The sequence below is a fragment of the Leptosomus discolor genome, chromosome 7 (genome assembly GCF_034619465.1).
Source record: "Leptosomus discolor isolate bLepDis1 chromosome 7, bLepDis1.hap2, whole genome shotgun sequence".
In the NCBI taxonomy this organism is placed as follows: domain Eukaryota; kingdom Metazoa; phylum Chordata; class Aves; order Leptosomiformes; family Leptosomidae; genus Leptosomus; species Leptosomus discolor.
The window spans coordinates 30,087,109-30,111,668 of NC_141397.1; the positions used below are offsets into that span (position 1 = coordinate 30,087,109).

Consider the following 24,560-nt stretch of genomic DNA (forward strand, 5'->3'; position numbering starts at 1 on the left):
TCATGTGAAAGAGAAGTGCAATACTGAGTAATACAGAAGACAGAACACTGATGAAGCCTACCTGTGATCTCTCCTGCTAGTTTTTGTAAGTTTTTACCCCATTTCCCTGGATCAGATACTGAATTTCCCACTCTCATTCCCTGATCAAGTGAAGTTGTTCAAATACCAGGTTTACCTTTACATATTCTTTAATCTTATTTCCTTAAGTGAGTCATGGATACACTAGGGGCCTATGGTTAAGAATGACTGCCAGGAGAGAAATACTGAAATTGTCTATACTGGACGTTCTGCATCCCAGAATCCCACTGGCCAGAGCAGGCTCAGCATTGAATTCAGACCAGGTCGCTTGGGACTTTGTCTGGTCAAGTCTTGAAAACCTCCAAGGTTGGAGATTCCACAACCTCATCTGACAGTCCTCATGAAATGTGCTTTCTGAAGGCAGTCTGAGTTGGAGCAGTAGGAAATAAATCCCATGTTCTCTTTCAATTATGGTAATGCCAGGTGTAATCTGAAACAATACTATGGGAAAAAAAAAAAAAAAAAGATATGTAGCATTATTTAAAAATTGACAGTATCACCTTAAAATGATTATTTTCTAAATGTTTTATATGAGTGCTGTGGAACAGTAACACATGCACATACTCTTCCAGCTGTGCAGTAAAATTTATGAGCCTCACACTTCTGGCACCATTGGTATCACCGTAAGGACTATAGTTTTGCATGAACAATATTTGTATTGTGGTATGTTGTGGTTCTGTTATGATGAAAAGGGTTAGAAGCCATGGAGTTGTTTTTTTTTTTTTAAAAATGGCAGAAGCTTTTATTTTGTCTTCATCTTTTTATTTTTAAGCAAATAAGATCATACATACATATGCTTTTTAAATATTCCTAAAGGATATATTTTTTTACTGTCTGCAGCTTTATCTTTAAGAGAAAAACATTGCTAAAAGCTGTTCTTGGACGAGACCTTTTGATTGCAGAGGAAGTTGAGAATCTATCTTGAAGTTGCTTTTGTTTTCTTTATCATGCTGTCCATTAGTGAAGCTCAAGCCCATGCAGTTTACGTTTTTAAGACACAATCCATTCAAATTAGCTTTTTTTTCTTTTTGCTGTCTTTTGTCAAATAAGCTCTTGGCTCCTACCGCACTGTCCCTTAGCTCAGTTATTTCACCCCTGTTCCTAACTGCATTATTCACAGTGTCAGCCCCAGTTGGCTGAGCACATTATGAAAAATTGTTGTGATCATATGAACTTCCTTAGCTGCAAGTGATGACTCTGCTTCATATCTACCATCTTCTTGCTCCAGCAGCATTTCTTCTGAATCTCATTGATAAGCATCTCAGTAACCTTTTCATCACTTTTAACATTAAGCTCTCCTCTGCTTCTCCTGCTCCCTCTATTATTTTCTTCTCTAATTGTTCAGCTCCTTTTTTTTGCCTCCATAGCTCTGTACTCTCTCGGATTTTTATCACTCCTTCCCCTATTTTATCTTCTCCATTATCTTTTTTCTAATCTCTGGCTCTCCTCACATTCATTTTAAGAATGGTTTGTGCATACTCAAGAACTGAAGAGTGATCAGCCTAGGGCAGATAGAAGATCTGTGTCTCATCCTATCTCGTTTGTGACAATAATCAAAGTTTTGGCTTCCTTGTCAGAAAAAAAAGAAAAAAGAACGAAACAAACCACAAGCTTCCTTTTCTGCTTATTTCTTCTATCAAGTTAAAGACTTCTTCAACATACTACCCAGAGCAATTACCTGAAGCTCCTCTCTTTGACCCCACTCTTTCTTTTAGGAAAACTCATGACAGAATCCTTGATGGTTAAATTTTGCTTTACACTGTCCGCCTGAGAAGTGTCACAGTCCACTCCACCAGAAATGCATCATTCTTTGAGTTGAGCTTCCTTGATGGTTGCAGAACTGTGTGACCCTGTAATAACAAACTGCTTTGAGTGGAAATTTTAGGTTGATGTTTTTGAAAAGCAAATATAAATGAAGGAGGTGCTTTTAGGAATGGCATGAACTGAATTAGATGTCCCCCTTTTTAAGGGCTGCAAACTCAAATCCTGCCCTTATGATGCACTATTGCATTTTTTTTTTCTTTGAGTGACCCAGCTGGAGTCTTGCCTTTTCCTCACTTGTCTGCCAAGGAACCTTTGTGCTGAATCACTGACTATTTCTACTGTAATTGGCTTGGACTTTTAGGGTGAAGGGTGTGCTGAATACTTCTTTTTTGCCTGCTAATTGTTTTCCATGCCTCATGGGGCATTTTCTTGAGATTTTCAGTGCTCCTGTAATATTTGGTTTGGAGCTGGATGTGTAGCAAAATGAAAATTGTTTCAATTTGATTAATTTCTTACATGTTGCTTGTCAGTTTAAGGAAATTTTTAGTAGTTTTTCTTCTTGGTGAGGAGTGAGTTTTAGACTATCTTAAGACTTCCTGTAGGTAACTAAATGTCAAAAAAATCCTCAACCATTGTTCCTCACAGTTATTTCAGCCAAGATTTGTGTTTATCCCTTTATTGGTCCTTTTAGAGTAAACAAGAAATAATGGAGTAGTTGTGCTTACATTGCCCTATTCCCCACTTCCCAGGCAAATCAAGGGTGTCTCTCAGCAGCAGAAGGATGAGGTAGAGTTGTGATTGCAGCCACGATGTGGGGGAGCAGGAAGGTGATAGGAACCAGCGTGCTGTTCTATGAATATGGCAAAACTTTCTGTTACAGATGGAATGGTGGGCATCATCCCCATTTTGGGGAGAGGAGAACTAAGAACAGAAGATATCAGAAGCCTGTGTGACGTCACTGGCTCATCAACTCTAAAAAAATCAATCCATGTGTGATTTGCTGCAGTAGAAAAGCAAATCTTGTACAGAGAGGGACATAGAAAGTAGCACTGAAATGCCCACCGTGATGGGGTTGGAGAAAACAAGGCTTCCTTGGTCTCAAGTCCCATCAGGTTTGGCCTCAGTTCTCTCACCACTTGTACTGCCTTTAAACTCCAGGACACCTTCTTCTTAGTCAAGTTTTACGTGTTTTCTTAGAAGTGTATCTTGTGAACATCAACCTGAGAACATCCAATGGCTTCAAAGTGTATTTCCTTGAGATCAACTCACATGTAAAGAAAAAGCAAGTGTTGTCTGATAAAGGAAATCCTTCACTATTCATAAAATATTTGGGTTATTTGAGAAAAGAGGAAATTGCTAAGGATTAGGTTTACAGCACATGAACATGTCTCAGAAGTGCTACTCTGTAAAGCTTGTCAAGGAAAAAAAAAAAAGGAAAATAAATCCCAGTAGGCTTCCAGAGTTTTGCATCCTGTAGTTTATTACGTTTGTCAGTAAAAGCATCAAGGATTATGGAAGTAGATTTATTAATTTTATGAAATCCTGGCATGAAGGACTGGTGGCCCTCTGATAGAAAATGAAGTGGAAGTATTTTGCAAAAGACAGACATTTTTTACTTGCAGTGAAAAGTTATTATTGCAGCAAACCTGTTGCAAATAAATTGCTGTAGCAAATCCCTTGAAAATTACTTGCCTTAAAGTCGATGGGATTATGTTTTATGTCTCCTTGTGTAAAGGAAGATTCTTGGTTTCAATGGGTGTTCAGATTCCTCGGGGCAGTATACAGAATTAGAACAACTAATCATAACCAGTTTGGAAAAGTTTCCTGTTGGTGTTTTAGCATTTGTTATTAATGCCTTAAAGGTACACTCTATTAAAATGAAGGTTCATTCTCTCTACTTTCAGTATCTCAACCTTTGTACAAGGTGTCCTTTGGAAGACTAAAATATTTGGTCCTTTTCAGGACCTGTCATCTGTAAGTTGAGAAGAAACTGAGATGAGGACAGTAAGTTGTGCTAAAAAATTGTTAATTAAAACATGATGATTGGACCATTTATGACCATGATCTGTTTTTCACCTCAGGGCAAAGCCCATCATGTATGATAGACAAAAGTACTCCCATTGAGATATGAATTGCTAAAAACCTTTCCTCAAAGTTCTTAAATCCTATCCATCTGAAAGCAGTTGTAGGCTGCTTGCATAAAATCTCTTTGAGCGCTCTGTTCTGGTCTCATAGGTAGGTAGTAGGCAAGCACCTGACTAGATACCTCCGTCACGGAGGCAGCAGTTTCGTTTGTCTGTAAATGTTTTAACACTTTCGGTGGGTATGGGTAATAAAGTCCCATTTTCTCTTAGAAGTGTTTCTGTACAAGAGAAGGTTAATGCCTTCTGGGCCATGTCATAGAAGCTGAAAAAGTGGCCTTGTTTTTCTCTTTCTTTTAGATAAGGAAGTTAAGTGTCCATGCCTGTATTGCAGTATGCCCTTAGTAATCATAGCAGTCTATTTCATTTTTGTCTCAAGCAGTGATTACTTTAACTTATACAAAATTAAAAAGTAAGTTTGGCTTTTCATTTGTATCAATGTTCAAACTTTTTTTCATAAATGTAGTTGGAGAATACAGCTCCTATTTGCCTAAGATACTTTAATGGGTCCATTACCATTGCATCAAACAATAGATAAAATCAGAAACCTTAACATCTTGAGAATCACTTAAGAACTGTTGTCCCTGTTTCACAAGGACAAAGAACAATTTCCCTAAGGTCACAATAAATGGGTTTTACATGCTGCAGTCCTTGAGTACCTACTCATCACTGGGCCATCCTTTCCTCATTGCAGAGGAACAGTGACATGTTCCAGCCTCTGGTCTCTCACTGCCTCTTCCCAAGCTCTTTTTGTCTCCATAAGTCTGTTCTCTGCAACCCAGGGACCTTTACAGCTCACAGATCCAGCTGGCTAAACATCTCTCTGTCATCTGGACTCTCATTGTCCCTTGCTTTCTCCTGCCCTAGTTTCTTTTGGAAAAAGAGGATGTATCACTGGCAAGGAGGCAGCGCCATGCCTAGCCACGTTCCTGATTGTGGACAGTAAGGAGATTAGGACTGAGGTGGACACACACCAGGAAGGAAACATACTTGCTACATGTAAAGTTTTCAAGTCTGGTGCAGCCAGGCATGTTGGCATGCATCATAGAAAATGTTTAGCATCCTTGTTCTAAGGAAAGCTTAATAGTCATAGTGGTTACAATACTGTAGCTGCTGCTCTATGACTTCAGCACTCCATGCAAGTGTTACCTAGGTCTTCACAGTAACCTAAGAGTTAATTCAGCAAATACCATTATCACTGTATCACAGCTGAGAAGACTGGGTCATTTAAGCACACGCTGAAATGGTTTGCTGGATTACACCCACACACAGTAACTACTTTACATAAAGTAGTATATGTAAAGCTATATAGCAAATTAGTGAAAGTGCTAGAATTTTATGGCTCTGTGTCCAACAACATGATGGTTGTTCCCCATCAGATTTGTACTGGGAATGTCAAAGATGCAATTTCATAAGGGTCAGGCTTTTCTTAGAAGGAAGCAACCTGAAACCATGTGCCTCCTTTTGTTAATAATATCCTCCAGGTGGACAGTAAGCATCTGAAAACCTCAGTGTCTTATTAATGGAAGTGACTGTGTATGTGCTGTGTAAGTATTTATATCCTGTAACCATCTCATTGTATGAATGCAGGTATGTGCGCGTCTATATAGTATCAGTACATCTGTATGTACAAATAGGATGCTCATCCAGACATAAGCAGTTGAAACAGAAATCTAGACGTTCTGGTATAGAATTTATTTCTTCTCCAAACTCATGAATGTGAAATAATTACAGTTACACTGGAAGTGTAAGACCAAGAACTGATACTGAATTAATCACATCAGAAACACAGGGGGTTTTTTGGTCATTCTTATGCATAATGTGTTACAATTCTGTAGGGTTTTTCTCTTTTTTCACAATTTTAAAGAGCATGTTACCATATCACAGACAGTGTTTAGTTTGCACTTAAGGGAAATATCACACCTTGTAGTTCAGTCTTCTAATAAACCTCAGAACTCCTCTGTTTCTATCACTTAATTTAAAATTTACAGATCTTGGAAAGAGGCTGATTTCAATGTATTCCCATTCCTATGCTACACTGCTATAGTGCAAGTAAAAGAATTTTTCCACATGATCATAGTACTATTATTACTATTGATTTTGACATATCTACATCAGGATTCAGATGTGGATGGACATAAGCAATTCTTTTAAAAGCTTAATAGTGTTTTCTTCCTTTATTTTCCCACATTCACAGTTGCTCTCTCCTTTCCCCCTTCTTTTTCCTTCCTTTCTTAAGAGCTTTCCTCTAACTATAGTTCTCCCTGAAAGGTTATTGTTAACTTAGTGCTCGCTTGTATTGAAGATAGCACATTATTTGTGTATCATCATTGTGATTTTTATCCACAAATAACGAAAGGAAGAATTGTAGGTGATCAGTGGTTTACTTTTCCTAGATTATCAGTTTGTGGCTTCTCAGAAAGGGACCTGATTTCTGAAAAGCTTCGGAAAACTTAATGATAGCTCAGATTCACCAAAATACATTGGTTCCTAAATCCTTTTTACAGTCCTTTACATTGATTTTACACTATGCTTAAAGGATTAAATATTTGTTGAATCTGGTCCTAAATCTTTTATTTGAAAGCAGCACTATTTATGGTCTTTTAATTAAGTGTGGTGGATAGCAAGAGTCAATGCTTAAATTCAAAACTGAGATCTGAATCCTATTAAGAACTGTTCAAGTTGTAAAATATACCTTAGTATGAATGGGAATAAGGAAATAATCCACTGCTTTAATTAAAACTACTGACATTAACTAAACTAATGTGATTTTCCTTTCTGTCTTTCTCACTCTAAAAACATCCAATGTGAGCAGCTTCTGTGAAACTTGTGGGTTTGCTTGTACACAGATGTAAGCATTATTTGCGTGCTGTCGTTTGCCATAGATTTCAACAGCAGTTTCCACATGTCACGGAAAGCACACCATATAAAGCAGACATGTGTTCTCCATATATGCTGTGCCTATAAACCAAGCAGGACATAATTATTTTAATAGAATTTGGACTGACATTGTATAATATTTTCAAAAGGATTCAGAATGCTTTACAAAAGAGGACAGCTACAGCACAAAAATACTAATTAGGATGAACTTTTCAAAGTTGATAAGGTTTTTTGGTTTTGATTTTGGTTACCCACCTGAACATGCATTAAAGATTGATCTTGAGAGTGCACTTTTTTTAAATTAGGACTACCACAAGCAGCTTGGATCCAGAAGTAAAAGCATCCTGAGTTCATACCCAGTCATTTGTGAAAACTGTGGCATTATTTCTCTCTAGTCATGTTATGAGTCAAAGCTGGTTGGGAATAGGGATGGAGGGGAAGCATATGCTTACCTGGATTAGCCTGTCATAGCACCATACTTAAGATACTGAGTATCTGGACTTTTTACATAAAAGAGTCCGCTCCTGTTGGTTGACCTAGGAGAGCGAATAAAGATGTTGTAGTCATGTCTTTCAGACGAATCACCCAAACCCCCCAGCATTTAGATTTCTCTGATGAGAAAGGCAGTTTCTCATACCCAATACAGCAGTCTGTGGTGTTACCCCAAGATTGCTGTTACATGTACATGTCAGTGTTCCACTGAAAGTTCTAAATAATGTAAAATTGAATAAGTCAACCCTATTTGATTTCTTTATCTGAACCTGTTTAGTTTTGTTTGTGGTCAGCCTCTAAGAAGACTGGATAACCCAGACACAGAAATTACAAAAATTCACTCTGTGTATTAAATTGTCATTACATCTTTCAGCATGAATGCAGGTTCTGCTAGCACTTTTAGGAGTCATTAGTACTTTGCTGAATTTTCCCACACCTGCTTAAAATATGTTGGTTGCAGTGCATGCTGCGAAGTGGAGTTACTTGGCTTATCATTAAGGATAAATCCCAGCTGCAGAGATCTAACAAATCCAGAGGAAGAAATCAGCAAATATGTTCTATTTAGTCAGAAGCACTTGCTAATCTTTCTCTCTGTCTCAAATATTGCTTTCACTGTACAGTGTGCAACTGGTCAGCTTATGTAAGAAAAAGATCAGGGTTAAATGAAGGAACTGGAAAAATGTGAATAGTGAAGAATATCAAGCATTCAGAGCATTCAACATTTAAGGTCAGTAGAAGGTTTTGGAGAAGGAGTGGGAGAAGGCATGAGGGAGACTAGGGCTTAAGGTTCAATGGAAAGTGCCGTGAGGAGTTGTGGGCTTTGGGAAGAAGAAAGAGCATTGAAGGTTGATGAATAATTGAGCTACATGAGATATATTATCTCATGGTGTATTAAGTTCCTTGTGGTGATTATCCTCAGGATGTTAGAGTAGGCGTTGGTTAATCGGAGACTAGGGGAAAGGATTTGGGAAGAACAAGGGAGTATGCATAAGAGGAGGGTAGGATACTGGAACTAGATGTTGAATTATTAGAGGCTGGGAAATTGTCATGGGGAAATATTGGATGTTCCTGCTGTATTCTCATACTCCTTCAAGAGCAGCTACTTTTGACCATTGTCAGAGCGTGGTCTAGTGTGCTGAGCCACTATGGGTGTTTTTCTGCTTTTATGTTAGCTTTTAGAGTCTCTGTGAAAGGGTGAAGGTTTGCCCACATATGGTTAGTTGGCGAAGAAGAACAGAGTAGTGCCAAGCAGAGAAATATGGAAATACCTTAGCTGGAAAGGCAGGCCTTGCTGTGGTAACAGGAGATTGGTTAGGCCACCTTAGGGTAAGGGCAGAGAGGTGGTGGGAGCAGAAGCTGAGGATGGGAATCCTTAGCTTCTTCTCAAGAATACTTAATCCCATGCTCTAGAAGAATTGTTTTCTGAAACACGAATCTGTTTTTCTGAACTCTTGAGCATAGAAAGCATCTGTTGCCCCAGCCTACTGCATATCTCACCCTGCTCCATTCACCCCCTTCACCCAAATAACTTTGCTCTTAGGTTTACCGGTGCTTTCTGGCATGGGGATTTGGTTCAAATATTCCGAAATATAATGGAGACCTCTTGATTGAGTGGTACTGCCTGTGATGTCTCATGGTTGCACTGCAACCACAACAATAAAAATTAGATTAAAACAACAAGTAACTTTGTCTAACAATTTAGCTTTTCTTGAAAAGTGTGCTTGTCTTCAGCATTTTCAGTACATTTTAACAATATGGAAAGTTTAGTGTTTTGTTAGGAAGATGGCTTTTGATTGGAGAGCCCTAAGAAAATGAGTCATAAGGAGAATAATTTCTAAAAGACTTCCTCCACATTTGTGTCTGCCAGTCTGGTATCTGTCCCCTCTGCATACCCATGGGAAGAAAAGATGTTGGGGGCCAGCTGTTTCTTGCAGCTTGCCAATGGGGTCTGTGTCACATCAATAATGTCAGTCATTCATGTCAGTGAATAATAAATAATGTACACATCCACAGAAAAGAGAGACATTACAATGAAATGTTATATACAAAGATGTACTTTAGATTGAAAAAGTTTCAAATCTCTGTTTTTTTGTAAAATTAAAATAATCCTAAGACACCTAACCAAAACTGTATTTCATTTTTCAGCTCTAGGTTTGTGTGCTACTTATTTGGAGAAGGTGCAGAATTCATTACATTCAGCACAATTGTCTCTGCCTTCAAAGAGGAGCTAAACCAGGCTAAGCAGTACTGGAGCCACTAAAATCTCAATAATACTTTTTGGTAGCTAGTTATTATTTACTTTTAATTGAATTATATCGCACAGACATAGTTCAATAGCGAACCTAAATATCTCAGTCAAGATCAGGGCTGTGATTTTCAAGGCTCTGCGGACAGAAACCAACATGTGTTTTCTACCACATTATGGGAAACAGTTTCCACCCAAGAGTTGCTAAGAGTTTAATCCTGCAATTAGTATGCGCTCTGCCCAGAAACTATCACTTGCAGCACAGCAAGACAGATGGATTTCAGATTAGAAAGAAAACTCTCCCACAACAGAGTAATGCACAGTTTATCAGATATAGCTTGGGACTGTGGTTCATACTCCTCTGAAGCAGCTCTGGAAGACAGGGTATCAGAAAATTATTATTTATGTTTCGTTCCAATACAAAGTGGGGCCCATTGTGTCAGACACTGTATAAACAAATAGTAAGAGATGACTCCAGTCCCTAATATTTTATAATCTAAATAGGCAAGGCTAACACAACTGTACAGGAAATACAAAGATATGGCAAGGGAACATGATTTGCCTGTGATCACAGTGTTGATTGATGATAGAGCAAGAAGCCCAATTCAACTTGTTTGGATTCCCAGCTCTGCAGTCTGTACTATGATTGACTTTACGATTAGATTATTATTAGTTTCTTCTGATGAGTTTCTTATATTTTCATCTTTTTCTTTTGTATTTGGTGTTATTTGTCTGTCAAAACTGCTGTACAGAGAATGAGCCCCAGGAGGAGCAGGAAGCTAGTTACCCTACTTAAGTGAAAAACAACAAAGCAGTAATAGTTCTGTATTCAAGGCAGATTTAAATGTTTGTATGTCATAGCAAGCAGTTCTTATTTTTTTGTATATATATACATATATACACACATATATGTGAAAAGTGTACCATCAAGGATTACTTTAAGCAAAAATAGCAGCTGGCTTTGAAATTAATGAATATAATCTGTAACAGGTACATATATAAAGCATGAAGTAATTCCTGGCATTCTTCAGTTGATACAGTATCTGAAAGTTGGGGAGAAAACATTAGAATCCAGGAAAGCTACACAAAGTATTTTATTTTATGATATTTTTTTCCTGCAAGTGGATGAACAAGCATTACAAACATGCCCTACACCTGTAAGATCTAGTTATATGGCAGGTAACCAGGGAATATTCTGTGTTTTAAAATGAAATCTGCACATTGAATCAGGCAGAGAACAGCTGGCTTAGAAATCAGCCTGAGAATCAGAATAATCTATGAAAGGTATTTGTGTTAGCATTAAACATTTTTGCATGCTGTCAGAGCAGAAGATAGCCTCTGAGCTTTGTGGATTAAGGAAGTGGCTGGTGTGACTTTCTGGAATTGGGTTGCCTTGTTAAGAACAGAAAACTCAATTAAAATTTAGTTATGAGAAAGCTATGTGAGCCCTTGTGATTTACTGCTGCACAATGTGGATTCATATTTTAAAAGGCAAGAGTTTCCAGGCAAATTCATGTAAACTTAGTAGGGAATATGGTCATTTCTGCAACATGTCATTGTTTTTTGAGCAAGAACTATATACCGATATGCACGTAGGTATCTATATCTATATCAGATATGGAACTATATCTGATAAGCGGTAGGAAAGCAAATGATGATAAAAAGAAACCATTCTTTAATAGCCAAATACAAATACATTTGGAAGACTAAGGCACAAACTATGGAGATGCATTCCTGGATATAACAAACAACTGATAATTAGGCTTTGTAAATTGTACTGCGTTCAGGAGCAATCTACCAGCACTGAGGCAGAGCAAGCATTCACTTCCTACAGCATCTCTAGTTCCAATGTTAGGATGTGAATCTAATTTTTTCCACAAACTGGAGTTGACACAGCTACTTTTAATCCACGCTTTTAGACATGTCATTGCAAACTGAGTGTGGATACTTTTCCCTTGGATTTTACTTGAGATTATGCCTGTACAAAGTCATTTACATGAACTCAAAATAGGAAATTATAAGAGCAAATTAACTAAAATGAGATTAACCAGAAAGCTAAAATTAAATGGAAACAAAAACTGTTAGTATGGAACAAAAGTGCCCACACACAGACTTGCTCCAAAATAACTAATTGTATGAAGTAAAACCAACTGTTATTTTGGTTCCATTTTATTTGTGCAGAGAAGCCCTAGGACCTCTGACAATTAAAATATAATTGCTCTTGTGATGCAAATATTTACAACCACTCTAAGGCCCTTTTAAATTGCCAGTGCAGTGTAAAGTAGACACAGCGCTGCTGACAATGAGGTTGGAGGCAGCAAGGCCCTTCGTATTTTATAAGGATTTTTGGGAGACAGCACTTGCCAATTGTATGAGGTAAAAGAAAGGAGAGGAGAGGTCGAAGAGTCTGCAGTGAAAAAGCAGATTGTGGAAAGCAGAACTAGTACAGTAAATGAAAACCCACAAGTACAAATGGCAAAGGATCAAAGGTGAGGGGCTGTGTAGGAGGGAGGTGCTACTGATGCTCCCAGACATTCAGAGATGGAAAAATTCCATTAAAACTAAGCACCTGCTGCTTAAGATTAGGGCTTCAAAATTGCAAACCATGTCAGTGAAAGCATTTTGCTTTGCCACTTAAAGGGGAGCTAAAGGAAACAGCTAAAGTATTAGGAGGTGGAAAAAGAGAGAATGGGGAAATATTTTAATGAAACTGATCTGTGCACATTTAAGATGGGATATTGCTTAGGCATGACTGGTTTCAATCTGATTTTAATTTTTGTTCCCCAGTTTTTTAGCTGTCTTCTTGAGCAAAAAGAGACTTTTTAGTTCTATTTAATAAGGGGATAGGCAACTGAGCTTTGGATAGCTTCCTAACCTTGTGCCTCATTCCTCTTCATGGGTGTGCCTGACTTAAATTTCTGTTTCTTAATCCTACTCTAGTCTTTGTGGGCGAGGAGAGATGATTTCTGACTCTTTTGCCCATTGTAGGGTAGAGCACAACACTGAAATCCTTCTGATGGAGTAAAGGCTGGCAAATGTTAGAAGCCACAAGAACTTAGATACAGAACCAGCCTATACTTAACTGACACACATGCTCACATTGGCATGCCCGCACAACCAAAAACCAAACTGAAGGCTGCTTGGTTTGAAATGGCTGTTTCTCCTGCCCCATACTGCTTTGATATTTGCAAGCCGATGAGCTGAATATCACATGTCAAGGACTGGCAGCAGACAATGAAAAGCCAAAAAGCTGTTCTCAGTCCTTCACACAGATAGAATTGATCAAATTGTTACATGTAAATCAGTGGAAAAAAATAGCCTAATCTGCAGTGTGACCTCTCTCTAGTCCCACTCCCAGACTCCAATTTAAGCACTCTGTTTCACTTTGAAGAACTTAAGGTTAACCTGATGATTGCTTTTAAGTAGAAAATAGGAAAAAAGAAGTGGCTAAAATGTCTAGAGTTTGACTTTCCCCTGCTCAGTGAAGGGATACTTGCTCTTCTTGTCTACTTTGAATACCAGATGTCTCTACACAGTCAAATTGAGACATTCTGAAAGAGAAAGATTTTCAGATGTCCTCAGCTTTTTCTGGAAACTGGGCCCCTTTAAAGATGTCTCAAGTATGACACTCAAAAACAGAGTCATCCCAGATTTCACAGTGCTTTTTGAAACTCAGCCAGCATTTTAAGTAGCCTATGCCTCAAGGAGTCTGGGCACCTTACCCAAAAAGAGCTAAAAATGTAATTTGCAGTTCTTCAAGTAATCCAAAACAAAGTATCAAATCCCTTCCCATCTTCCTTTGCCAGGGAAAGTCCCTGTGCACTGGAACTGGCCTCGTTCTGCTGCACAAGGGACAGCAGAAGTAAATGGAGGGTGGAGTGGGAGAGCTTTTGGAAGAATGATCAGGCTGTGCATAGTGCTCAGCCCTACTTAATCACAGATGCCTTGCTTGAGAATCAAGTTCCAAATATTTCCATGGTGCTCAAACATAGAGTTACCTGGCTGTCGCCTGTGCTGAAGAATTTCAACCACCAGAATTTCCTTGGCCGTGCTGTAGCTGATGGCTTTTTCCATTATTTTAATACTCACTCAGCAGATACTTACTTGGTGTGGGTCACTAACCAGGCAAGAAAGTATCAACCAACTGTTGAATTTTCCAAATGTGAAGGTTTATATGCCTGTGTGTTGTGGCCAGAGAAGAACCGTCTAAAGATGTGTAGAATAAATGTGCGTGGCAATACACATCCAGCACCTGACATCTAACTAAGTGTCTGATCTTTGCCTTTTTATAACAATACACCCCTTCTGAGACTTAATCCTTTGGCCAAAACAAGGTTACATTGAGGAAAAATTAATCAATGTAAAAGTCTTAAGAAATGATTGAAAATAGTTATGCTAGAGGTAGACTGAAGGCTTTCATTTCTCAGTTTCTTTTTCTTAACAGACTAAGATGGATATCGTGACATTAATCATCCTAAATAAATGAATAAATCATCTGTACTAATATACAGATGGGTTGTGGTGAGGTTAGGAAACTAAAGCAAAGCAATGTGACAGACTGCTTCTGTCATGAACCATTTGCCACCCAGCTCACTTTCTGTTCTGGCTACCAAATGTTGCTGCCAAAGGAGCTGTTACAATGGGGTTTAATACCATCAGACAGCAATGCCAGGTAGACCTGTGGAACAGACACCTCTGGTTTTGCAAAGAGACTTAGAGAAGCATGGTTGGAGCCATTACAAATAATCATCTTGACACAAATTCCCATTACAAGGTGTACTGAAAAGAGCTTGTCCACTCTTTAGAGGTATAAACATGGGACATAGGAAAATACTTTTTCTTCTATGCAATAGTCTGTGCCCTGTTCTGATGTCCATGCTTACAGAAGGGTACAGGAATAACTAGACAAAGACTTCAAGGACAGGCCACAGAAGATCGTTCCCTAGGAGCTGGAAGATCAGACTTGTGAACCTTGTCAGGGTGTTTGGGAGGGATAAATGCATTTTCAAAAGTTGCTTAGGAGAATGTTTTTAATATTCTTTCAAATCTGTGTTAAAAGAAGCCCTGAAGGTTTTTAAATTTTAGTTATTTTTACCAGTTGTTTGGAAAAAGCTTAAAGCCTCCTACCCTGAAAAGAGATTGGAGAGAAAATTATGCCCCACCTTAAAGATCAGGCTGTGTGTGTTCTTCAGGGTGCATTGTCTTGCATATCTGAATTACGAGACTAGAATCGACTTCAGGTATCCAGGCTTAAGCTGGACGAGCTCATCTGCTCCCACTCTGATGATGCACAGCTGGCCAAGAGGATTACTTTTGGGGTCTCTGAAGAGCCAAACAATCTAACTTATAACTGGAGATGAGACACAGGAAAGGACAAATTGGGGTAGTGAGGAGACACAGACACTTTCTGGGTTGACTGATGTGTCTTATTCTAACATGCAGGGTCACACTAACCACAAGGCATGGACTTGGAAATAGTTTCACCAGGCTCAGTAGGAGGGCCCAGAGGAGCTTCTTGCCTTCCTGCACAGCTGGGGGCATGATTCAGCTTCTAGGGTCATGTGAGCGTGTTGCAACTAGGCAATTCTCTGTCGGTACAAGAGGCTCAATTCAGGTAGCGTTTTTATTTTTCTTGTTATACTAGGAGCATACTTCTCACTAACTACTTTTCTTAAGGTGCAGTAATTAAACCCTTTGGGTTTACAGTAAAGATGTCTATGTGAAACAATATGTGGCTTGACCTGCTAAGTATCAGAGGAAGTTCAGATAGGCTATCTTAACCCCAGCCCTCTTGTGTGGAAACAGTTTTACTTATGGGCATTTCAGGGATTCATATGGTTTACTCCCAGAAATAACCATTATGATCATATAGTCTGACCTCCTGTGTAGCACAAGCCTTCAGCCTCACCCTGTAATTTCTGTATTAGGTACACATCCTGTGGTTAACCTGCATCTTCTGGTGGCATTAGATACTGAGTTTTGTATTGATTAGATTATGACTCAAGACAAATTATAATTTTAGCTTGGATTTTAAGTAGTTTAGGCTTGCCTCTGTAGGTTTTTCCTTTTAGAGTTTTTCAGGGCTTCTCCCAGTTATTCTTCTTTGACATCTAGTTCTTCAGCTCCTTCCTGCAAGAGCAATTTATGTTGAACTAGAAGTCTCTAACTTCCTTGCCTTGTGCTTGCACAGCCTGAGTGTGCCTTCCACAGTACTGTAGAAAAGATGCCTAGAAGTTGTTCCATGAGCACTGGAACTAAATATTGTTTTCCTTCAGACTTACATCCTTTATAAACCCTATACGTAATCCTCATGATAACCTGAACTTTCCTCATGTCCTTTATGCCTTGTCTCCCCAGTGAAGGACAGTATGTGCCAGGTGACTCTTACAGAGCTGTGTCTGTATCTACTGGTGAGCCGTTTGCAGCCAAACAGAATATATAACAGCTGTGTTCTTTTATTTTTTTCAAAGTCATCAGGGCAGTAATTTGAGTGTCTGTCCTTCAGCAGTTGCCAATTTTCACAACACTGGTAGGAACTTAATTTTCCTTGGGATTCTTATGCTTTTGTCGAGACTGACAAGTTCAGAAGTTACTGTGTGTGGTGCGGACAAGGCAGACAAACATGATTAGAAAGACAGCACAGACACGTAAACTTGTTTCCTTAGGAAATGGAGCTACAGACTATTACCTAGGGAATTTATAGTTCTTTAAAATTGCTACCTCTGAGTATTCTTACTAGCCATCTTCCTTCCTGTATTTGAATCTTCTCTTAGGGTCTTTGGGGCTTTGGGGAAGGAGTGGGACCATGTGAGTCTGTACAAAAAGTTAGGCCAAATTTTCAGTGTTGTGAGGCGATACATGTGGGAAGCAGTAGACACCACCTTACTGCAACTTTCTTCAAGCTTTTTGGTGCCAAGAGTCCTCTCACAAAATTGCGTTATTCGAATGGTGTAATTATGTGGGATTACTCTCAAATATGCAACCACAGTGACTGATAAATGATTTCCTTTACTCCAGCAGTCATGCAAGATTAATTAGGTACAGTTAGTATGGTGATACTTTGAAAATGTAGAGCATTATATAAATGTTGAGTGGTATTTACACTGATTATATCCAGGGTGTTGGTTGATAGAAAATACATAAAATGTTTTTTAATGCATTTCTATATATGCAGCTTCAGGTAAGAAAGTACTTTTATAAATATGCTTGGCAAAGGGTTTTAAGAATTATGTAATGGATGTTTTGAATGCCTAAGTGTAGGTTTAATAGTGGCCTGATTTTTAGACACCCATCTATGGCTATCACACATAAACTATGTTTATGTTCTGCCTGTCAACTCATTTCCCTCATGATGCTTCAGTTTTTACATTCTCGACTGCTGTGACATTGGATGGTGCTCATAGCTCTCCCATGGCAGTCAGCATTGGCCAAATGAGAAAAGGTGAACAGATGGCTTGTAGATATTTCTAGTATCGATGCTATTTACTGCCTTACTGATTTTACTGTTTACTACTACTATTTACTGATTTATTTATATCTGTGTTTGTACAGCACCTAGAACAAGGTTTACTTTTTTTTATTACTATTTGAAAAAGTTTGTCCATCCTCTTCGCTATCAGTTATTAATTCCTACTCATCCTGCCAGAGTTTTCCACCCTCTCAGCTATGCTGGATGCCAAGGGAACACTTTGTGTGGCTGTGCTCTAAGTGGGGGAGGAAGTGGAAGCTGCAGTGAGGGAAGGAGGAGCAAGTCTTTGAATATTATCTCCTTAATTGCTTTTATGAGTTGTTCTTAAAAGGTAAATCGCCACTTCTAATGTAATGCAAAAGGAAAGGGTTTCTCCCAGTGATCAAATAAATTTCTGAAATGTCCCTCAAGCTCCTGAACTTTCAGATCTGTGGTAAGAAACAGAAAAGTGTGGAAGTTCTCGGTTAAGATGGAGCAGATCATTCATTCTAGAGATTTTCTTGAAGCCTGTGTGCACTACTTGTACTAACAGCACTTTTTAATGAGATTTTTTGTCTCTGTGTACTTTGTGTTTCATCAAGGGGAAGAAGCCTAGTATAAAAGCAGTGTAGCCAGACTGTGCTGTGCTGTGTGCTTAGGCACCCCATCTTCTCAGCTGTGAGTAATGGATTGACAGAAGTCGTGGCTGAGACTAGAGGGAAGAGACCAGACACTCAAAATGAAGTCTCCTTGGTCTATTCCTGGTAACATATCACTGCCTACATAACTTCTAATGCCCAAATATCCTTCATGGCAGCTGCGAAACCCCTCTTGCTGACTTATTCTCTATTGTTTTCCTTTTCGTTGCCTTAAAAGTCACTACTTGTTTCCTGCTGATCCTCCTTTAGGTCAGTTTCACAACCAGCCGACTGCATGCTCCAAACACTTGACCTGTAGCGTATATGGGATCTGGGTGCAAATGTATTGGCACTGGGCCATCGCTGTTGACTGCTGATGGTATTTCATTGGGATTGCAAAACTGTTATGGAGCAACACCATGTTATTGAAAGAGGCACAAGTGGTATATTTTTGTGTGATTCCTACATAAACTACACTCTGAGCTGGGGTAGAACTAACTAATGAGTGGTGTTTGGTTTCTTATTGCTCTTTTTTGCAAATGTAGATGATATGTTGCAAGCAGAATGTATACACATACATTATCTCAAACTTTCCCTTTATTTTCCTTGTCCCACTTGAATAATAACAAATTATCATGACTTTTCCCTGAGCTTGGCTGTCCCCAGGCCTGATTCCCTCAACACAGTTTGAGTTAGATTGCTTCAATATGCTCTAACCTGTGCTGCAGAAAAAGTGTTTTCTGGTGACTGATGCACAATGCTGCAGGATCACTATTTGTCAGGACAAAGCAAAGATTATTACCTTTATCCACTTTTATATATAGTGCTTTGCACCTTTAGTATCATTCAAATTCGACTTTAATTTCTGCTACTTGTAGAGTAAAACTGACTCCTTCTGCAGCCCCAAATCTCAACGATGCCCAGTGACACGTTGCAAAAATTGCTGTTTCACCTGTTTAGGGTGAATGTTCAAAGGCATTTCATTCTTCCAGGGCCCTTCTTGTGGACCTGTTTCAGTGGTTTTATCTCATTTTTGCCTGTTGTTTTAATGTGTTTAGTATGTCTTAGCCTAATAGCTCAGTTTGATGCCTAGCAATACTATAGCAGATAGGCACCAAAGAAATAGAATTTATTATGGTGATGCTGAGTGCAAGTACTGGGGAAGTCTTCAAGATATCTTGGTACAGTTGTCATTGTGGTTGCAACTGGTACAAATTTTGATTTATTCTTGCATTATTAACTCTTGTACATTACATGGTGTGCACAGCAGATATTTTAGCAATGTGCCGAAGTCAAAGTGATAATAATAATAAAAGAAGATCAGCCTAGAATGTAAATGTGGTGAAAGAACTCTTTGGTTTTCTGGCAATGATAATCAAAGCAAAAAGAGAAACAGGCTCCTTTTAATTTAACAGGACAAAGGTAAATCACAGCGGCCACTCATTCCTTCACTGTTTTTTTCAGGTGGCCATTTGTGTCCCTTTAACTCCATGGCTGAATTGAGTGTGGTGTCCTGCTTACAGCCAGGATGCACAGGTGACTGCTGTCTTACCTCTCCAACCAGTAACCCTGCTTCTATCCCGGCAAAGGCCTGTTTTCATCTGCAGGACTCCCTGTAACTCACCCACATGCAAATGCTTCTGACCTTAATTAAAGCAGTTCACCTCTCTCTGCCTCAAGGGATGGTTTCCTCATAAGGCAGTTGTGTTTAATTAGCATTTGCATAGCATTCTGCTGGTTGCTCTCTGGGAGCATTGTTCAGTAGGAGCGTGGGATTGCTGAAGCCTGACTGGCAAGCTTTGCACCCTCCTAATTGACACAGAAGCCAAGTAGAAGTTACACAAGGAAAGAACAGAGAATCGTTAATGATGGATCATTAGCAAGTAGCTCCTTTGAATGAATGTAGATAACTTTATAACTCTATCAAAGTGAAAAGTAGCGTGATGAATTATGCATCAAACAATAAAAGCTCGAGGAAGACACTGGTTTTATAATTGCTGTGCAATTTTCTAGCATGCTCTGGTTTGTAAGATTAATTTCTTTGGGAAGTGTGAAGCATTCTATGCCTGTTGTACGCTTAATGTCAATTTTGTTTTTCTCTCATTAGAGGTTTTATGCTGTGTCTTTTGATACCACCGCAAAAACTCCCAGGGTTTGAGATACGCAATTTTTATATTAGCAAAAATTTGCACACATGTGTATAGCTACTAAACTAGTTCCTTTGAGGGTTTGCTGATTTCTCAGTAAAAAGAGTTCTCAGATACACACACCTGAAATAAGATTGCTTAGTATCTGTATGTTATTATATTTTTTAATAGAAATTGCCTAATAGTTTTGTGGCTACATTGAATTTCTAGACTAATAAACCTCTAAGGGGCATTTTTGTTCTGAAATTATCTTCAGAAGCATTTCAGTTGGCACAGATGGATCATTCCTGTGGCTTGCACTAGTGCCAGTTCAGCCCTTAGTCAGTCCTAGGAAGAAGAATTAATAGAAATATTGCTTAGTGATGTCACCTGTCCCTTTAAAATGTACTGATCTCTCACTTGAGATTTCCTCTGAAAATTGAACTGTGTTCAAAGTGAGTAGAATTAGAGGAATAAGTTAATAGAAAAGTTTTGCCTGATGTGAGCTGTTCCTTAGCTTTCATTAATATTAGCGGGTGAAAGGGACTGTGGGAAATCATCTAATCCATCAGCAAGCCCCAAAGATCAGCCATGGGATCATCTATGGTACTATAATTCTTGCTCCTAAAGGCCTTATTGATAAGAACTCCACAGCCTCCTTGCATGGCCTGTTTCAGCATTTTGCTACCCCTACCATTTGCTGCCCCTACTGTTATACCATTTTCTATCACCTAACTTCGGTTTCCTTTGTTGCAATTTAAATCAATTATTTTTCATTCATCATGGATGTGAAAAAGGATTTATTTCCTCCTTGCAGAAAGGTCGCATGGATTTTTGGTGGGTTGGGTTTTTTGGTGGTGGTGGTTAATTTTTATATGTTTTGAGGACAGTTTTGAAGATGCCTTTCCCTGTCCCTTCTTTGTAGGTCCATGATCCCACTTTGTTCAGCCTGTAATGTTTTCTTTGATCATTTTGGTTGCTGTCCTGTAGAACCTCTTCAGATGTTCCAGATGGCTGTGCAGTGGGGGCCCCACACCAGATGCTGCTCCAGCTGTGACCTGCCAGCTCTAACTAGAGCAAAAAGATTATTTCATGTGTCCTGCAGGCTTCTTTCTTGTTTGTACATCCCTATATGATGCTTGCCTTCTTTGCAGCAGCATGATGTTGTGGACTCATCTTCACTTTGTGACCTAGGATAACCCCTGGCTATGCCTACTTTGCTATTTGTCCGCTGCCCTGTATTTATATAATTAAATGTAGTTCCTTCCCCTTGACATTATTGAATTTTACCCTGTTTTATTAGACCATTTCTCCAGTGTAGCCAGGTCATTGTGAAATCTGCTTAAGTCAGTTTTAGCTTGAGGTCCTCAGAAACCTGAGCAGGTATGATCTGGGTTCCATCAGCTGGCCCACTAAAAATATACCTTTTAGTGCTTCAACCTGAACAGGTTCCTCTGGAGCTTGCTTGAAACGTTCTGTTTTAGAAGAACCCAGGCAGCAATTCTCTGAATATGATTTATGATTTGTCAGTATTGCACCTAGCTTCAGATTTACCTAGACAATGTTTTTTTAGTGAGTTTATGGAAAATAGAGAATTTTCTTTCTAGTGGTTGGAGGGTCATCTCACCTGACTTTAGATGTCTAGGTGATAGAGGTCTGCATCTAAGGTACTTGTCTGCCATATCCTTTATGGAGAAACATAGGTGACCACAATTAATCTGTCCAGGTTTAGTCATTTACCAGTGTCTTAGAAGATCTACACTGTAAGTGTGTCTTCATCTGCAGTGACTCCAAGGGAGTCTAAGCAACTAAACCTCTATATCTAAGCTATTGGCACCTAAAGTTAGATGCGATGTAGCTCACCTCCAGCCCTTCTCCTAGTTGAAGGACAAGAGATCAAGCGTACATTACTTATTCTTGATAGATACATGCTGGCTGCTACTCTTATCCTGAGTACTTTCACTGTGATTATTTGTTCCAGTATTTAATGGGATTTGAAGTTAACTTATTCCCCAAATCTATCTCCTTTCCTTTTTGAACGCAGGAACCGTACCTGACCTCTTCCAGGAGCATACTCATCAGGAATGTACCGAATCAGCTTGAAAACACATGTTTTTCTAAGCATACTTTATTTTATTTTGTCCTGCTTGGAGATGGATACCTTTACCGTATTAATTTGATTACAGTTGATGAAGACTGTTGAAAAAACAGCATATTTTGGCATGCTGCATGACCTTTGTCAGCTTCTCTCCCCAAATAAGTAGTAACTTCAAGTAGTGCACTTCCCTATTCATGCCCTTATAGGATGACTTGCTGTGTTTCATTTTCTTTGCTCCTAAAGGCCTATTGTTTCAGAAATAAATCAAACACTGTTCTGCCTATTAAAATACTCTGTGTATTTCTTTGCATTTCTAAGTAAATCTGTAGTGTCATAGGCAAAGACATAACTACATATAACTTCTTCTGTAAATTCTTTTTGATGATGTAATAAAGACCATACCTATGACTAGAGGAATCCTTTGCCAATTGTCCAAAGCATCAAAGATTGTTGAATTTTGTATTAAAGAAAAGTCAAGTTTTCAACTGACAATTCAGGCAATTATTGTCCTCTATTTCTCTATAAAACAGTTAGTCTTTCTATGCATATGCTGAGTGCATACCTCAGTTTTGGTGCCAGAATAAATTTGTGTCTCATTCTCTCTTCTGAGACTGGTAGTAATGGTATAGCTACTTGTCTGTGGGGACCTACACTGAAATCACTGTTTGGTTTGCTACAGAGGATTGCTGAAAAGTGAGATCTGACTACCTGCAATAGACATAAAAGTCTTCATATCATTGCCAGCTTCCCTTAGTGATTTCCATCTTTGAAATGATTCTTGCCAGAGTAAGTAAACCATTGTTGATTTTCTTATGGCTGCTGCTGCCTATATTTTTGGTAGAAAATGTAAACCAAGCTAGGGAATATCATTCTGTGTGTGATGTCAGTCCTACATCACTGCAGGATAATGGAGCGCCCTGCAGAGGTACTTGAGCTGTTGCTAACGAGATGGTGCTTCCCATTGTCCGGTGTGCTTCTCCGACATGAGTAATGGTGTGTTAACATGACATTTCATTGTGTTCTTATGGTTGTGCTGCCTTCTGTCATAGACAGCATGGGGATTTCTGTACCACATCCTGTTGTGTGGGCTGGGCATTGCTTGTAGCAAAGAGTGGTAGACCTGTGACATAATATGACTTGGAGCACCCCAATATACATGCTACTGGCAACAATGGGAAGACTTTTTTAACATTGGATGAATATTCAGCAATTCTGCATTTGGATGAACTACTTAAAACTGGCTTATTGGTACATTATTGTGAACTAGATTTTTTTTTTTTTCAATCTATAATTCCAGAATATAATATTTTTGTGGTAAGTCTGCTGTGAAAATGAGATACTTTCCTTTAAACTAACATAGACACTTCAATATAAATATGGGCAGTAACTCTTGAAAATACTTGCTCTCCTATCTGCTTTTTTTACAGGACCAGGTGTCAGATACAGTGAATTTGCTGTGTCACATCCCAAACCACCTCCTCTTGTTGGACAGCATACAGTGGAGATACTGAAGGATATGCTGGGGTATGAGGATGATGCCATAGAAGAACTGCTCAGCACTGGTGCTGTGGCTCAGCATGAGGTCAGATAAGGAACATTAGCTACATTCCTTCACACTGAGTTCACATTACTTTGTCCTCTCTTTGCTCTCTTCAGCTCCCCTAATGGGACTCAAAGAGAAGACATAATTTAATTCCTAATTTTCCTCCACGTGTGTTTGTATGATTTTAACACTGATGTATCAAATAAACAATCTCATATTGTCTGAGTGAAAGATTTTCTTGGGGGGGGTGAGGGTAAATGTAATTATACAGTCCTGTGTGGCTACTCATTTTCTGTACTTCGTATGGGAAATGGAGTTCTTATCATAATTACAGTAATTGCCTAAACGTTTGTCCCCAGAAAGACATAATGTTAGTGAAAAGAAGCAGAACCTTAAAAAAAACATATGCTAGACTCTCCATTTGCAGAAAGTTGCCTTGTACCATTATTTTAGTAGAAAATTAATTATGTACAAATTGGTGGTTGATCTGATTGATTTTGAACAGAATTATCACTCGTGAACTCTTCGTTCATCTCTATTTTAAATCATGGGTAGAATAACCATTGCAAAACTCACTTCTGTTCCCTAGTATTCCCAATTACCGATATGTCTTTATTTTACACTGCATGGCCATGTCAATCCCAGCATGTTAGCAGAAATAAGCTGAAATTGGCACAGTTCTTCTGTTAGGAAATGAGCCTGTTCCAACACTGGTTGAGACAAACTATGATTGAATTAGTCTTTTGTAATTTTGTTCAGAAAGGTCCAGGGTACTGTTAATTAAACACTGATCCACACAAAACCACATTTGCCAGGCTTCTCAATCTGGTTCTGTGGGTAAGTATGATCCCTATCTCTGACTCTAGTTGCTATGAAAATCACCTGTCACTATGGAGAAAACACAGGTTAAAAATCTCTGCAATGCTTTTGACTCAGTCCCACCCCTACGATCAAAACACAGTGAGAGCTGATGAACCTTCCTCAACTTTAGTAATACCATATCCTGCAGTAGGATCACTCTTAAGAATGAGGCACCATGCATTGCAAGAAGGTAGAAGAATTTGATCCGTGACAAATAGTAAGGAAAAGTGTAAAGAAGAGCCATTTC

The 24,560-nt window shown here is 38.8% G+C and overlaps 1 protein-coding gene across 1 annotated transcript in view; it reads left to right on the forward strand.

Annotated features, from left to right (window-relative positions):
* The window catches only part of SUGCT (succinyl-CoA:glutarate-CoA transferase), a 327,908-nt gene extending 304,408 nt beyond the window's left edge, over positions 1-23,500 (forward strand). The window contains exon 14 of the mRNA XM_086468093.1: positions 23,337-23,500. Within this exon, the coding sequence (XP_086324219.1) occupies positions 23,337-23,500 (164 nt within the window). The remainder of the gene's footprint in view (positions 1-23,336) is intronic.
* Positions 23,501-24,560: the final 1,060 nt, after the last annotated feature.